Source organism: Eurytemora carolleeae, unplaced genomic scaffold (genome assembly GCF_000591075.1).
Source record: "Eurytemora carolleeae unplaced genomic scaffold, Eaff_2.0 scaffold513, whole genome shotgun sequence".
Lineage (NCBI taxonomy): Eukaryota > Metazoa > Arthropoda > Copepoda > Calanoida > Temoridae > Eurytemora > Eurytemora carolleeae.
Window position 1 is genome coordinate 38,232 of NW_019396987.1, and position 18,357 is coordinate 56,588.

An 18,357-nucleotide genomic window follows, 5' to 3' on the forward strand; every position below is an offset into this window, starting at 1 on the left:
AATACTTTTTTTAAAATCCGCGAGATTATTTATCCCTGGTGATCAAACTGTGAAACCAAACCGGAAAATCATCGTATTTATTTTATAATTTATCAAAACTCTTTTTGCTTCCACATTAGACGTGTAAATGATTCTAAAGTTATATATCAAATTATCAAATAGATGTTTTAAGAATCTTAAATAATCACTTATTCAGGTAAAGGGACTGCATGCTGACTTAATTTCAAGTGATCGTACATTTAAAGAGATATATAAATAGTAGTACTTGCCCGTTTGATTAAAAAATCCTTGAAACATTTTTTTGAGTAACAGTGAGGACTATATCTTCGTTTTTCTATCTAAGATAATGTAAATGTTATACTATATAGATACTGATTGCTGCATAAAGTTGCATCATTTTTCAGTATCGCAACACTTTGGCCTTATATTTTGTTACGCCCTGGACATTTATATTTTTTAATTATAAAGTTGCGGTATAAGAATGTAATAGCAAAATTCTCAACGGATTTTGCCACCATTGGATCATTGTGTGAGAAAAACAAAGATTTCAGTGCAGTCATTCAGAATTCTTGTTCTTCTTATTGTAAGCTATAAAAGGTTTATCTGTGGAAGATAAAGTTTACCAACGGATTCCGATGACCTCTGCTAGATCAATGTATCCTACTGATTCCTCTGTGCTCTGCTACGTCTATGTATCCTACTGATTCCTCTGTGTACTATGCTAGGTCTATGTACCCTACTGATTCCTCTGTGCTCTGCTAGATCTATGTATCCTACCGATTCCTCTGTCGTCTGCTAGGTCTATTTATCCTACTGATTCCTCTGTGCTCTGCTAGGTCTATTTATCCTACGGATTCCTCTGTGCACTACTAGGTCTATGTATGATACCGATTCTTCTGTGTACTACTAGGTCTATGTACCCTACTAATTCCTCTGTGCTCTGCTAGGTCTATGAATCCTACTGATTCCTCTGTGTATTACTAGGTCTATGCATCTACTGATTCATCTGTGCTCTGCTAGATCTATGTATCCTACTGATTCCTCTGTGCACTACTAGGTCTATGTGTTTAAACCTAAAATGAAATGAATTTATGAAGGAAGAGACGGTTTTCCAATTCCCAGTTAGGAGAATATATGTATAGAGATAACTTGGAGACTATGGAATTAGATAGAAAGATAGATTGATAGATAGATAGATTGATAGATAGATAAAATTAAAAAAATATTTTTGTTTCCAAAGTCCATTCAGGATTCAAAAGTAAGTGATGCCTGTTTTGATATATATATGGATTTGGAAATTTAAGTTTTTCTAACTTTTATTTAAAGATGGCGTACACTCTGCAATCAATCAATCATGAACCGCTAATGATAGGAAAGCTGTCAGCTGAATGTCAGCTGTTTAATCAGCTGTTGACGGATAAATTACTGGCCTTCAACTCAATGACTTGATAAACGTTGTTTATTGAACTCGGAAAATAACAAATAATGGAGATACTATCCAACTAAAAATTATACTTTTTCTGCAAAAAGTTTTTCTGCAGTAAAAATTACAAGTCACTTTTGTAGAGAAACCACAATGAAAAATAATCAGTTTTCAAAATTAAAACATTGCATGATATCTATAATTTCATACTTGATATGACAAAGGTTTTAAGAATACCAGTGTGTGTCAGGTATTGCCATCTTTGCAAATGGTAAACTAGGGTCTTGGTTAAAGTCCAGCTAGTGAGCATTTTCATCCTTCAAATAATAGATATTTCGTATTTGCTATTTTAAACTTTTTTGTCGGTATATTTAATTTTTAAGTATAAAAGATCTCGCTATTTCAGCGATTTTGAACGTGAGATCAAGGCATGACTGAAAATATTATACATATTTATAAAGACAGGATGTAGTTAAAGTTAAACAAGCAAAGCAATCAATGGTATGGAATCGGACATGCCCCTCTATAAAGTCTTTTTATGCTTTAAAAAAGTGATATAAAACATGAAAGAAAAAGATCTCGCTATTTCAGCGATTTTGAACGTGAGATCAAGGCATGACTGAAAATATTATACATATTTAGAATGCTAATCAGACAAAGCTTTCAATGGTATGGAATCGGACATGCCACTCTATAAAGTCTATAAAGTCTATATGTTTTAAAAAAGTGATATAAAACATGAAAGAAAAAGGTAAAACTCAATTGTAAGTAGTTCTAACAGATTCAGACATCATTATTTAATATTTAGTTAGTAAAAGAAATAAATAGAAGTCTCCTTTGTTAATTATCAATTTTACAGGATTTTTTAATCTTTGCATCTTAATTTCTCATTTAGATTGTTCACTTGAGTAATTAGGTGCATTGTGCACTCATAATAATCACAATATTTGCAGTTTGCACTTTATATGGGAGTATGATGTTTTCTTTCTGATATTAATTTTCTCCTTGATAATCCCTTGCTGCTCTGATTACGCGACTGGTCGTTAATGAAAACCTTTTATAAAAATTACTCAAAATTATTTCACAAGCGTCAAACTGGAAATGTTTTCAAAGATATATACAAACAATTTTATCCTAGTTATCAAAGATTTTATTGACTGCATATAACTGCATATTGACTGCATATTTTGAAAACATACATGTTCAAAATTGTAAATATTGACAGTTTTTAAAAGATACTTCTGGTTCCTAAAGTTTGAAGGAGAGAGAAGGAGGAAGAAGGAGGGAGAAGGAGGGAGAAGGAGGGAGAAGGAGGGAGAAGGAGGGAGAAGGAGGGAGAAGGAGGGAGAAGGAGGGNCAGGGTTCCCTGGAAAGGAACTATGGAACAGGGTTCCCTGGAAAGGAACTATGGAACAGGGTTCCCTGGAAAGGAACTATGGAACAGGGTTCCCTGGAAAGGAACTATGGAACAGGGTTCCCTGGAAAGGAACTATGGAACAGGGTTCCCTGGAAAGGAACTATGGAACAGGGTTCCCTGGAAAGGAACTGTGGAACAGGGTTCCCTGGAAAGGAACTATGGAACAGGGTTTCCCGGAAAGGAACTATGGAACAGGGTTCCCTGGAAAGGAACTGCTTGACAGCTAAATGTTAGAAGAATAAAGAAACGAAAAGGTTTGAACAAAGAAGCAGAAAACCAGAATTATAACAATACCTGGATAATTGTACAATTTCTTCACGGGAAACATTTACAAAACATAGAAAACAATTTAAAATACAGAAAACAATTTAAAATACAGAAAACAATTCAAAATATAGAAAACAGTTCAGAATATAGAAAACAATTCAAAATATAGAAAACAATTCAAAATATAGAAAACAATTTAAAATATAGAAAACAATTTAAAATACAGAAAACAATTTAAAATACAGAAAACAATTCAAAATATAGAAAACAATTCAAAATATAGAAAACAATTTAAAATATAGAAAACAATTCAAATATAGAAAACAATTCAAAATATAGAAAACAATTCAAAATACAGAAAACAATTTAAAATACAGAAAACAATTCAGAATATAGAAAACAATTCAAAATATAGAAAACAATTCAAATATAGAAATCAATTTGAAATATCAATTCCAAATGTATAGAATACATTTAAAATTACCAAAAACAATTTTCAATAAAGAAACACTTGATTCTAAATAAAGAAATAAATTAAAACACACCAGCTCTTAATGAGATTTTCGGGAATTTTACGCACCTTTTCAACCATCCTTTATTCTTCATCCTTCATTCTTCATCCTTCATCCTTCATCATCCTTCATCATCCTTCATCCTTTATCCTTTATCCTTTATCTTTTATTCTGCATCATTCAAAATTCATCCTTTTTCCTTTATCCTGCATCCTTCATCCTTCATACTTTATCATCCTTCATCTTTCATCTTTCATCCTTCATCCTTCATCATCCTTCATCCTTCATCCTTCATTCTTTATCCTTTATCCTTTATCCTTTATGCTTCATCCTTCATCCTTTATCCTTTATCCTTCATCCTTTATCATTTATACTTTATCCTTCATCCTTTATCCTATATCCTTTATTCTTCATCCTTCATCCTTCATCCTTCATACTTCATCCTTCATCCTTCATCCTTTATCCTTTATCCTTCATCCTATATCCTTTATCCTTTATCCTTTATCCTTCATCCTTCATCCTTCATCCTGGATCCTTCATCCTTCATCCTGGATCCTTCATCATCCTTCATCATCCTTCATCCTTTATCCTTTATCCTTTATCCTTTATCATTCATCCTTCATCCTTCATCCTTCATCCTTTATCCTTCATCCTTCATCCTTCATCCTTCATCCTTTACCCTTTATCCTTTATCCTTTATCCTTTATCATCCATCATCCTTCATCCTTCATCCTTGGATCTAGAAAATATTTATTTTCCTGATTCACCTTGTTTAAAAAATAATATAAATAAAAAATGACTCATTAGTTTTATGAACATTAAATTTTTTAGGTAATCTATCACACGTTTTCCACCTTCTGCTACTTTACTCCCATCTACGGCTCTATCTTAGCGGACATGTACCTCGGGAAGTTTAAGACAATTGTCTCCATCTCTGTATTCTATGTTCTCGGTCATCTTCTTAAAACTCTGGCATCTATACCTACCCTTGGAGTACCACCTGTGTAAGTAATTGTACAAATTAAAGGAATTGTATAGACGTTAAACCGATTCACAACATCCTGGTTCTTCTGTCTGAAAATTGATGTTTTTTTCATTTTTTTTTCTGTAAAAGTGACTTGCACATTTTCCAGGAGACCCAATTGATGAAAATGTTTAAAGATAGAAAACTGACAAAACGTCACTCATTGTGAATCGGACATAAACTCCACAAACACGGGGTCACTTGAAAATATGTTTACAGTTCCTTCAAAGAGAAATTTTAAAAGTGGAATATAGAGAGATCTGGAAAAATGTAAAAAAAAGAATTATAATCTTTTATGTAAAATATGGAATGCATATTGGTTATAAATCATACATAAAGACAGCTGTATATAGTACTAGAGCTGCATTCTGTCTGGAGTATTTACTATTGTGTTAGGAGGAAGAAACAATCTCGCCGCTGTGAGCCTCCCAGATTTGCCATACAGCTAGGAACAAGCCTTCGCTATAAATTATGAATTTCATGCTAAAACTTAAATATGTGTTTAATGTAAAAAATTCAGGAGTGAACTTATTTAGATTTGTTGTAAACTTTGATTGAAGCGACATCTTTTTTTGAAAAATTGTTTAGAGATAGAAATCTTTGAAAAGGAATAATTTTACAATAGAAAATTTATAAAAATCGAAATGGTTAAAATGAATGAATGGATTCATCAAATTTTAACTTCAGATTTTTCTCTAAACATGTATTAAGTTTTAGCATAGAAGATACACTGAGAGGTTCATGGCGGCGCAGGTGCCCCTCCCTCCTTGTAGGCACACTCCTTGTACACTTTATTAATGGTTCAACGCAGAGAGAAAGAAAAATAATGAGTAAATTATATCTTAAAATATCCTCAGATGTATTACAACGAACCACCACAGTAATTCTGCTGCAGGGAGTCGATGTTTGCATCATGGTTTATTTAACATGTCTAGCACTGTACACAATTCTGCAACGGTGGTTCATTGTGCACATCATGGTTTATTTCACCTGTCTGTCACTGTACACAATTCTGCTGGGGTGGTTCATTGTGTACATCATTGTTTATTTAACCTGTCTGTCACTGTACACAATTCTGCTGGGGGTGGTTCATTGTGTACATCATTGTTTATTTAACCTGTCTGTTACTGTACACAATTCTGCTGGGGTGGTTCATTGAGTACATCATGGTTTATTTAACCTGTCTAACACTGTACACAATTCTGCTGGGGTGGTTTATTGTGTACATCATGGTTTATTTAACCTGTCTAAATTCACTAATGCAAGCCAGACCAAAAAATCAAAATGAGTATTGAAATGTCCAGCCGAAATATGAGTTTAGAAATTAATTAGCAAAAAGCTAAACTAGTTTTAAGCCTTATGTCAAAATTTTGTTCATAACATCGAAAAAAGGAAGAATGGACAGTATTCAGCGGTCCAAGTCTCATCTGATATCATCATGTTTTGAAAAATTCAAAAATCAATCTTCCCAAACGATCTGTGTTTATTTTTTATATCGTTAATTACTGAATGAGTTTTTAAAAAATATTTTGGATGAAATAGTTTCATCCCTTATAATAGAAGATCCTGGCACGTGCTCCACAAAGATGGTCAGAATAAACAGGGTCGCCAAGAACGAAAATGAACGAGTTCTTATAGATTTTCTTTTATCATGAATCAGAAATTATTCGCAAATTGTGTGTTTTCGTAGACATTTATATATTTATGTAAATAAAGAAAACCATAACTAAAAGTAAACACACTAACCAGCAAAAACAGAAATCCTAGATATATTATTTACAGATCTAATGCAAAATTTCTGCTGATTCAACGGTTTCCGATATTTAAATAATTCCAATTTTCCATTTTAAAACCATAACAGGCAGGTGACACCAATATTTATCTATATCATGATTTCAATATATCAATATGAATGGAAGTAGAATTGTTTTCTCATGCAGGTTTTCTTTGCTAAACATCAGCTGACATATTATATATTTCAGATGAGCTGATATATATTTCACTAATTATCTGACATGTACGTTCCGAATTTATAGCTGACGTATGGAGACGTATACATTCCAGATCAGCTGATACAAGCGTTTAAGATCAGTATATATATATTTCAAATTTGGTGTTTCAAATCAGATGATATATGTGTTCCTGATCAGCTGATGTAAGTGTTTTTGATCAGTAGATATATATATTTTACAAATTAGCTGATAAATATGTTCCAGATTGGCTGATACATACACGTTTCAGATCTACTGAAATATATGTTAGATTATCTGATATATATGGTCCAATTCAGCTGGCATATATATATGTTCTAGATCAGCTGACATATATGTTCTAGATTAGCTGGCATTAATGTTCTAGATTAGCTGACTTATATGTTCTAGATTAGCTGACACATACGTTCTAGATTAACTGTGATATCTGTTCTAGATTAGCTGACATAAATGTTCTAGATTAGCTGACATTTATTTTCTAGGCTAGCTGACATATATGTTCTAGATTAGCTGACACTATTTGTTCCAAGTTAGCGGACAAATACGTTCCAGATCAGTAGAGTTATCTTCCAGATCAGCTGATATTTTCCAAAAATATGTTCCAGATTGGCTGATACATATACGTTTCAGATCTACTGAAATATAACTTAGATTACCTGACCTATACATATGTTCCAACTCAGCTGTTATATATGTTCTAGATTAGCAGTCATCATTTCCAATCAACTAAGATCAAAATTGCGCTCAACCAATTTGGAAAGTTGTTAAATAAACCCTGTTTGTTGGATTTTGGCGAATTTTCTAATTCATAAATCACTAAACCTCGAGTATTCTCTACTATTATATTAATGACTAGCTTTGCTTGGATTTTTCCCCGTAAAAGTCAAACCACTCAGTTAAGAACTTAAAACTCAGCTATAAAGATTTCCATGTTTTACCGAGTTCTCTAATAAAAAGGATTTGAGTATTTGCCACAAACTCAGATTTTCTAATCCCAATATATTTGCAACCCAATGCTGTAGACCTTAGATATTTCAAGCATTGAATTCTGGTAGATCAAATAATCTAAGTTTGAAATATCAAAGGTTTACACCATCAAGTTGCTAAGATATAGGGTTTAGAAAATTTGAGTTTGTGAAAAAGACTCAATTCCTTTGAGGCAAATCGGTCCAAGGGTTCATAAGTTATGCTCAGACATCCAAACAAACAAACACACACCCACCCATACGATCATTACAACTTTATATATATAGATAATTGATTAGAAGATATAAAGAGGTAGAACCCTGGCAGTGTATAGTGTATAGGTTAGGAATGTAAAAAGTCTCCACTCTCTTATTTCTTATTCTCATCTGGCTGCCAATGAACACTTCACTTACATGAAACCTTTAGATATATAATTTGCTAAGCCTTCACTTTCGGACCCATTTAAATAGTATATCTAAACCCAAACATTTTGTTACGTTTAATATCGAACCCCCGAATTCAATTTGAAATTATGATAATTTTTTTCGACAATATGATTAGAATGTTTCTGATATATTCTTGTTATTTCGAAATGCTAGTCGAGTATTACAAACACAATGTTTAAGCTTCTAATTGTGAACTTCTGATGATTTCTAAAATATTATTTATATATTTTTTGGAATTAGATAGTTTTTATTTGGAAGATGGATACCAAAGAGTGAAGGATGGTTTGTATTATTGGGAATCTCTGGGTTGTTTTTATAATGGGTAAAAGTGAGTTGTTGAGTACTTTTACATTAGATGCTCAACTGAACCCAATATCTGTTCTATATACCTATATATATATATATTTATACAGATACATATATATATTATATATATATACAGATACATATATATAGGTATATACAGATATATCACTCTTCAATCTTACGTCTTCAGTCATATTCTCAAACCTTACATTCAATTACATTTACAGGATAACCCAAGTACCAAGGATGAAAAACTATGGACGACTGTATATAATTTATTTAATGTCTTTTCAACATAAGTCTCACAAGAAGGAGATGATTCATTTAGTGTACTGTTTCATTTTCCCGTATTTGTACAACTTGATCTAGCTGCCTAAAAGTCGGTCTGGTAATTTAAATTAACCTGAGTTTTTACGAAATTGTTTTTATCTTGGCCATACCTTTTTATAAACCGTCGAAACTTAATATTTATAAAAGAAACCCAATTAGAACTTTAGGTCATTAAATTTAAAAAGTTTAAAGGGAGTGTTTGCGAAAAATGAAAGGGGGTATAAAAAAGCGCTTTTGATCGCTACTAATCTTAATTCTATCTGTTGGGTCTATAAGGAGAAATTTGTTAAAAACGTCTAGAAAGATGCAACATTCAACTCGGATCGTAAACAAATCAATTTAATATCAAACAAATCATTGAAATATTGAAATATTAGTTTCGACATCGATTATTTTTCGACGAATTAGAATATAGTTAATGTTTCATAATATTTGTTATTTGTTTATGCAATGCACTAAAAACGACGTTTTTTCCTCTAGGTGTCTCTGCCACGTGAAATCATTCAAAGCATCGAGAACAGAGACACCTGGCGGCCAACTATTTCGGCGTTTTAAGTGCATAACAAATAAAAAATATTATGAAATATTAACTATATAGAAATGCGTCGAAAATAATCGATGACTGTAGGTTGTAAAATCTGAATGATTTGTTTGAAATGAAAGAATTTTTTTACGATCCGAGTCATATGTTGCAACTTTCTCAATTTGTATGTACGTTACGTTCTTCAGTATAAGTCGCTTTTAGCAATTTTCTCCTTACAATATACAAAATACAACTTTAATGGATACCATTGTGAATCGGAAATATAGCTTTAATGAATACCATTGTGAATCAGAAATATAGCTTTAATGGATACCATTGTGAATCGGAAATATAGCTTTAATTGATACCATTGTGAATCGGAAATAAAGCTTTAATGGATACCATTGTGAATCGGAAATATAGCTTTAATGGATACCATTGTGAATTGGAAATAAAGCTTTAATGGATACCAATGTGAATCGGAAATACTGCTTTAATGGATACCATTGTGAATCGGAAATAAATCTTTAATGGATACCATTGTGAATCAGAAATATAGCTTTAATGGATACCATTGTGAATCGGAAATACTGCTTTAATGGATACCATTGTGAATCGGAAATAAAGCTTTAATGGATACCATTGTGAATCGGAAATAAAGCTTTAATTGATACCATTGTGAATCGGAAATAAAGCTTTAATGGATACCATTGTGAATCGGAAATAAAGCTTTAATGGATACCATTGTGAATCAGAAATATAGCTTTAATGGATACCATTGTGAATCGGAAATGCCCCTCGATAATTAGTGGGTCAATTGAAATTATGTAGAAAACCCTAGTTTTTTTCCTCTTGGTGAGGTTGGATGCCCTAAGCAGGGGGGGGTGGAGGGGGTATTAGTAACATTTTTCTTTGGACCCTCCATGCATGAGTAAAATACCAAATTTGCAACGGTACCCTTGAAACCTTAACAAAAATGAGGAAGATACTGTCGTTTTTCTGACTGAAATAGTGTTTATTAGAACTTTCTGTGAGTTTCACAATTGCTTCTAATAAATTAAAGTTCACTTTCGCAGAGAAACCACAAATGAATAAAAACAGTTTAGAGAAACAAAAGAAATTGTATTAAATTCATACTCCAGACAAAGCGTTTTTTAGGCTACAATTTTAAGTCGGACATTGCCATCTATGCATAACGCTTACAGCCCCTGAAATATATTTTACAGCCTAATATTCATATCTTTTCAACCTTATGTATAAAAATGTAAAGACGTAATCACCTTAAAAAATTTAATTCGATATCTGCTGCCGAAACCCCCCTTTCATTCTTCGCGATCACTCCCTTTAAGAAATAGGATGTTAAGAAAATTAGACACTAAAACAAAAACTATTTTCTCAATTATGATCAAAGGTACATTTTAAATCAAAAGTACTACATTTTTCACTTTTCATTATTAAGTTTGTTCACAATCTTAGACTTATTGCCTGACAAACCTGGCGTAATAGATATTAAGGAACTGAATCCTTGCATCAAATTTCAATTTTATAGTCATTATATCTTTGCAACATGATGTCGAAAAACTTGAATATTTAAAATTACGACCTCTGCTATAGAAAAAATGTCTGAAATATTTACACAATTAGGTTTACAACATTCGGTTACAAAGATACGTTTAGTCGATGAGAATCTAGCAAAAATTTGGATTTTCAGTTTTAAATGTTTATACAACGACATGAGGTTAAAAGGATATATGGATGTTTAGGTTTTTAAAATCAATTATGTTTGTTTATTTTGTATATAATACACACAACGCACTGATGCAGTATAAATTTCTTTCTGCAATTAAGGTTTTTAGCATGATATTGGATAAAGGATAAAGGATGCCCCCTGCTAGCATAAACTATCTGTATATATATTTGAAAAACAACATTAATGGGAAACATTACTCTTTGTGAAACCATCTAAAGATGTTTGCACACTAAACTTAACTTTCTGGAACATTCCTGGCTAGAATATTAATCTTGGAAAATGTTTTTATGTTCATACATAAACATAAACTTATATTTCTTAAATAAATGTTGGTAGCAGTATGCGTTCAAATCGTTAATTAGTTGTGTTGAAAATGAAATAATATATTTTTTGAATAAGTGATAACGAAAAATGAAAATTCCGAATCATTTAAAGTACTGACACAACTTTTTTATGTACAGAATACGCACAAACTACAGATGGTAAACGGGACGGTACACCAAATATGTACAGAATACACACAAACTACAGATGGTAAAACGGGACGGTACACCAAATATGTACAGAATACACACAAACTACAGATGGTAAAACGGGACGGTACACCAAATATGTACAGAATACACACAAACTACAGATGGTAAAACGGGACGGTACACCAAATAAATTATCCCCTTCTAGGGAGTTAATGTGATATTTGAATTCACATTCCCTAATTACAAATTATATAAATGAAAGATAGAGATTATTACTTTCATATTTGGTATACGTTCCCTTTAATTTAGACATTTTTAATATTTGTATTTTTTTAGTGAGTTTTCATTGATTGGTCTGGCGCTGATTGCAATTGGAACTGGAGGAATTAAACCCTGTGTCTCTGCTTTCGGAGGTAATTATTTAATCGGAGGATAGTAAATCATTGTTAGTTTAAAGGTTTATTACACACCCAGAGGGTTAGTTTATTTAATCGGAGGCCAAATGGTTTGATTGGAGGCAAATTATTTTATTGGAGGATAGTTAATCATTGTTAGTTAAAAGGTTTATTATACAATCAGAGGGTTAGTTCAGAGGTAAATTATTTAATTGGAGGATAGTAAATCATTGTTAGTTCAAATGTTTATTATACACCTAAAGGGTTAGTTTATTTAATCGGAGGCCGGATGGTTGGATTGGAGGTAAATTATTTTATTGGAGGAAAGTTAAGCATTGTTAGTTTAAAGGTATATTATACAATCAGAGTGTTAGTTTGGTAAATAAGAGAAATTGTTATTGGTTCGGAGGTGAACTATAATAATCAGAGGAATCGTTTTGGTTCGGAGGTGAACTATAATAATCAGAGGAATCGTTATTGGTTCGGAGGTGAACTATAATAATCAGAGGAATCGTTGTTGGTTCGGAGGTGAACTATAATAATCAGAGGAATCGTTGTTGGTTCGGAGGTGAACTATATAATGTTGGATCGGAGGCGGATTTGTCTGTAATAATCCCTTAAAAGTAAAATTCCCTGAAGTAAGTCAAATATTTCCTGAATATTTTCTGTTTACTTTTCCATCAAAGGGACTGTATACGAAATTTCAAGTGACCCTTTCTTTAAATAGTGGCATATAGGTGTTACCCTTAAAAGTTTTGATTTATCAACAAGAATGAATGAGATATCCTTAATTTCTATTTGAAAAATTGGCTATATTCTCTTATGGTTTCTCAATAAAAGTAACCTGCGGATTTCTTAAGAAATAATGGAGTAAATTTTGATGTGAATCGTACATACCCCCTTTTTAAATGGAGAACCCATTGGCAGTCCTTTAAAGATGTTTACCCAGTGTTTAAAAATAATCGTGAGAAGAAACGAAGCATAAGAAATCTAATCCATTTTAACAATCCATAAACTCAAGATGGAGATCATTCTATTGGAAATAATTGAAGTCTAGAAACAAAGTTAGAAAGATTTAATCAGAAAACTTTTTCCTTCACGTCCAGGGGTGAATATTTTTAAGAGGGAGAAACCATTTTCCTTCACGTCCAGGGGTGAATATTTTTAAGAGGGAGAAACCATTTTCGATGCTCTTCAGAAAACTTTCTTTTACCATTTCATTATTCAACTTATTCAGTGAAAAAATAAAATTATTTTGCAAAAAAAATGATTACAAGAAAACATACAAATATAGGAAAAATTCAACAAATGTAGATTATGAAACTTTTTCTTCCAATTCTGAGCACACAGTGGGACTAATATTAACAATTAAAGATTAAACCATCTTACAACAAAATAAAAAATACGGAATATTTTATATTTTCCGGAATGACAAAATTCCGGAGTAGAATTCCAGACGAAAGATTTTCTGAAGGTAAAATCCGGAAATTCAAATCCCGGAAGTTTGCAAAAATTTGATAAAGTTCTACAGCCAAGGTAAAATATTTCTAGCTTTTGACAATTTTTTATTATATTTATTTTCTTCTAAGACAGTATATAACTTTTCCACGTACGTTTTTTAATTAGTAATAAGATGGAATTCACGTCTCCTATGCATTCAAAATAAACTTTCCAAAAACATTTTTTTTTCGTGAAAAATGTGAAATTTTGCTTTTTTCGCGAAACAGATAAACGCGAATTTTTTTTTGCGAAATGGTTTTCTCCATTTTACTGGAAACCCTAGAACAATAAAACTTGGTTTTCAACAAAAAGTTATCTGTCTGTCTATCTGTCTGTCTGTCTGTCTGTCTGTCTGTCTGTCTATCTGTCTATCTGTATATCTGTCTATCCGTCTATCTGTCTATCTGTCTATCTGTCTATCTGTCTATCTGTCTATATGTCTATCTGTCTATCTGTCTATCTGTCTATCTTTCTATCTGTCTATCTATCTGTCTGTCTATCTGTCTATCTGTCTGTCTCTGACAGAAACAAAATTTTTCAGGAAATAAAATCTAAATCATTTAGTTTTAACTAAATTTAAAGTTTAACCCATGTCCAAAACAACTCTAAAACAATGAATTCATGATATCATAGAAAAGTTATTTTAAACCACTAAAGTAATATTTTTGCAGAAATGTAATGCACCTCTTGAGATTTCGCACACAAGACGGATTAGACTATTTTTATCCCAGATGCAAGTTTTTCGACATCGAAAACATAAAGTTAAGATTTTCTTTCTTCTGAAATATGTTCTTGAAAGTTTCCCTCCTTGTGAGAACTAGTGTGGAAGGATAGCAGAGCTAGATTTACATTCAGAATTTTACGTTATCAATATATTCATTTCATTTGAAGTCAAAACTTTTATATTGTAAATCCCGGGATCAAGCATTGATCTACATCCTATTTTATGCAGACTTAGAGATATATTTAATTCCTCTTCAGTAACCCTGTATACTGTAGAGATAACCCTGTAGACTGTAGAGATAACCCTGTATACTGTAGAGATAACCCTGTATACTGTAGAGATAACCCTGTATACTGTAGAGATAACCCAGTATACTGTAGAGATAACCCTGTATACTGTAGAGATAACCCTGTAGACTGTAGAGATAACCCTAGTATACTGTAGAGATAACCCTGTATACTGTAGAGATAACTCTGTAAACTGTAGAGATAACCCAGTATACTGTAGAGATAACCCTTTATACTGTAGAGATAACCCTGTAGACTGTAGAGATAACCCAGTATACTGTAGAGATAACCCTGTAGACTGTACAGATAACCCTGTATACTGTGGAGATAACTTTTATTGAATCAAAAAAAAATATCTCTAAATTAAAAAGAGTTAATTAAGAGATCAAGATTAAATAAACTCTACAAAAGACTTCCGACCTCTGGGTTAAGGCATAAAACAGCGTTTTTAATGAGGACTTAAAAGAATAGGTCAACCCAGTATTTCAAAAATAGTTACATCAATAACATTAAAGAATTTAGTCTTTGCCTCAAACTCTTATTTTCTAAACCCTATATCGTTGCAACCTGTGATGTTTATATTTCAAACTATATATATCAGATTAAAAAATCTTAGTTTGAAAAATCAAAGGTTTACACAAAGTATGGATTAGACTCGGTTCTTTTCTGAAATTTCGACTTTAGAATAAAAATGTGATTTTTACACTCAAAAATAAATAATTTAGATTTATTAAGTTTTGAAAAAAAAATATTTCGATTTTTTAGTCTATAACACCCCCCGGCCACTCATGAGTGTCCACAAAAAAATTCAGCCTAAAGTTGAATTTAATAAGCCGTGTTTTTGTAAAATATTTCTACAATTCAAAATTACGCGGACAGTTCCTTTAAGTGTCTCATACACTAAGAGAACAGGTTTGATGTAAATCAGATTTTTTCCTTTTTGCCTTTTATTTCTCGTTTTATTTTTGCTGATAAAGATTTTTAAAATATTTTCATTACCACTAACTTAATTAATAAAAATACACATAATGCAAACATAATATCCTTGAAAAAAATTCAATTGGAAGAAAATGCAAAATACTTTTTTGTCTTTTTCCTTTTTTTAACTTTGCTCTATAAGGAAATAATAAAACCTATCTCTTATTTTCACATTTTCACAGGCATAGAGAAACTTTCTTTATTACTCAGAACTTAAGTAATTGGGTTCAGAGAGTTAAAGAAGGTAGGTTACAAAGCAGAAGGGACTACCAGAGGGTTTAATAAGGTAGGTTAGAGAGCAGAAGGGACTACCAGAGGGTTAAAGAAGGTAGGTTAGAGAGCAGAATGGACTACCAGAGGGTTAAAGAAGGTAGGTTAGAGAGCAGAAGGGACTACCAGAGAGTTAAAGAAGGTAGGTTAGAGAACAGAAGGGACTACCAGAGAGTTAAAGAAGGTAGGTTAGAGAGCAGAAGGGACTACCAGAGAGTTAATTAAGGTAGGTTAGAGAACAGAAGGGACTACCAGAGAGTTAAAGAAGGTAGGTTAGAGAACAGAAGGGACTACCAGAGAGTTAAAGAAGGTAAGTTAGAGAGCAAAAGATACTACCATAGAATTAAAGAAGGTAGGTTTGTGGGCAGAAGGGACTACCAGAGAGTTAAAGAAGGTAGGTTTGTGGGCAGAAGGGACTACCAGAGAGTTAAAGAAGGTAGGTTAGAGATAAGAAGGGACTACCATAGAATTAAAGAAGGTAGATTAGAGAGCAGAGAGTTAAAGAAGGTAGGTTAGAGAGCAGAAGGGACTTCCAGAGAGTTAAAGAAGGTAGGTTCGAGAGCAGAAGGTACTATCATAGAATTAAAGAAGGTAGGTTTGTGGGCAGAAGGGACTACCAGAGAGTTTAAGAAGGTAGGTTAGGGAGCAGAAGGGACTCCATAGAATTAAAGAAGGTAGGTTAGAGAGCAGAAGGGACTACCAGAGAGTTAAAGAAGGTAGGTTAGAGAGCAGAAGGGACTACCATAGAATTAAACAAGGTAGGTTTGTGGGCAGAAGGGACTACCAGAGAGTTAAAGAAGGTAGGTTAAAGAGCAGAAGGTACTACCCGAGAGTTAAAGAAGGTAGGTTAGGGAGCAGAAGGGACTACCATAGAATTAAAGAAGGTAGGTTAGAGAGCAGAAGGGACTACCAGAGAGTTAAAGAAGGTAGGTTAGAGAGCAGAAGGGACTACCATTATTGGTATTTAAACTATTTTGTAAGGATAATTCAATCTAATTATGGTATTAACGAAATCTAGCAATCTTCAAAAAACTTCCCGTACCCAAGACTTCCTAAGCTTAGCCTATTAACCTACCAAAGTTAAAAAATAATAATTTACTTATTTATTAAATACAATTTGGTGGTTATAACAGAATAGAAAAGCTAAAAAGTACTTAATACACTAAAACTAAATAGATCATGAACATAATAATACAATAATAAAAAGGCCAAGAATTCAAAAAGGGGCAGGGAGGGGAAAATTAAAGATATAAAATAAAATAACAGTTTACCCTGAATGAGATATCCAAAAATTTCCGGCTAAAAATTGGGTCACACACTGCTTTGGCGGTGGTCGAAGGGGCCTTTATATAGGGTTTGAAAGGGGGGAAAAGGGTTTCTGCGCTGAGGACAAAATGGGAGGGGAGGCCTGGTTCGTAGAGGCAATTAGGGCCTTCTAGAAAAGGGGGGGGGGTAAAAAGGGTATAGTCGAGGTTCTTCTTAGCCGTCAATATGACATCTCTGATAATTTGAAACAAAGAAGGATAAAAAGCGAAAATGTCGAGAAAAAAAATTTGATCTAATTTTTCATTTTATTAGGTGATCAGTTTAAACTACCGGAGCAAACTCGACAGCTTCAAACCTTCTTCTCTGTTTTCTACTTCGCTATCAACGCAGGATCCTTGATCAGTACCTTCCTTACACCAGCACTTAGAGAGGTTAGTACCTTCCTTACTCCAGCACTTAGAGAGGTTAGTACCTTCCTTACACCAGAACTTAGAGAGGTTAGTACCTTCCTTACACCAGAACTTAGAGAGGTTAGTACCTTCCTTACACCAGAACTTAGAGAGGATAGTACCTTTCTTACACCAGAACTTAGAGAGGTTAGTACCTTCCTTACTCCAGCACTTAGAGAGGTTAGTACCTTCCTTACTCCAGCACTTAGAGAGGTTAGTACCTTCCTTACACTAGCACTTAGAGAGGTTATAGTAACTTCCATACTCCAGGACTTAAGCGAGATTACCTTTCCTTACCACTGCTATAAATTTATAGAGAATGGTCAACCAACACTCTCACTCAGCAGTTATAATATTTAAGAGTCATATTTTTGATTTGAAAAAAATCAAATTTTTATGCGCGTTCGCCATGATACACATTTCTTAAGGTAAGCAGGGATTAAAAGAAATTTGTTAAAAGGAATTTAACCTTTATAAACAAACTCGAAATTTGTTAATCGCTATATATTCGCAACCTGATCTAACAGAATTCCCAATTTGAAATATCTGAGGTTTACGACATTGGGTTGTAAAGATATTGACGTTAGCTAATTCGACAAAGACTCAATTCCTTTCTGTTATTTTAAGATCATTGAACTAAAACACAGACTACATTTTAAAAATGCCAGACTCAGATGTGCAGTATTAGTATTGTTCCAAGAATCAAGTTTTTAGAATATAACTAAAACGGATACTATTCTCATCTTATCATGTTTAGTGTGACACAGTGGGTAAAAATTACAAATTCATGATTTAAATTTTTTTATTGATCGAGATGTATTCCATGCCCTTCTAATGAAATCCCAAAAAAATTTTTAACCATCACATATTTTAATTTTGATTTTGTCACAGATTGATCAGCCGTTTTATTTCAATTATGAAGGAAGATATATGTTTAAACGGTATATTTAGTTTTTCAATACAATTTTAAACTTTTCTCGAATAAAATTGAGTTTTTGTTTGAGTTTTCTCAACTTTTTCTGAATATATAAATATATAAATATGAATTGATAAAAAG

At 32.6% G+C, this 18,357-nt stretch overlaps 1 protein-coding gene across 1 annotated transcript in view; it reads left to right on the forward strand.

Moving 5' to 3' along the window:
* Window positions 1-1,638: 1,638 nt before the first annotated feature.
* The window catches only part of LOC111710806 (solute carrier family 15 member 2), a 50,691-nt gene continuing 33,972 nt past the window's right edge, over window positions 1,639-18,357 (forward strand). The window contains exons 1-5 of the mRNA XM_023484951.1: window positions 1,639-1,673; window positions 2,678-3,008; window positions 4,451-4,623; window positions 11,768-11,844; window positions 17,164-17,282. Coding sequence (XP_023340719.1) covers window positions 1,639-1,673; window positions 2,678-3,008; window positions 4,451-4,623; window positions 11,768-11,844; window positions 17,164-17,282 — 735 coding nt within the window. The remainder of the gene's footprint in view (window positions 1,674-2,677; window positions 3,009-4,450; window positions 4,624-11,767; window positions 11,845-17,163; window positions 17,283-18,357) is intronic.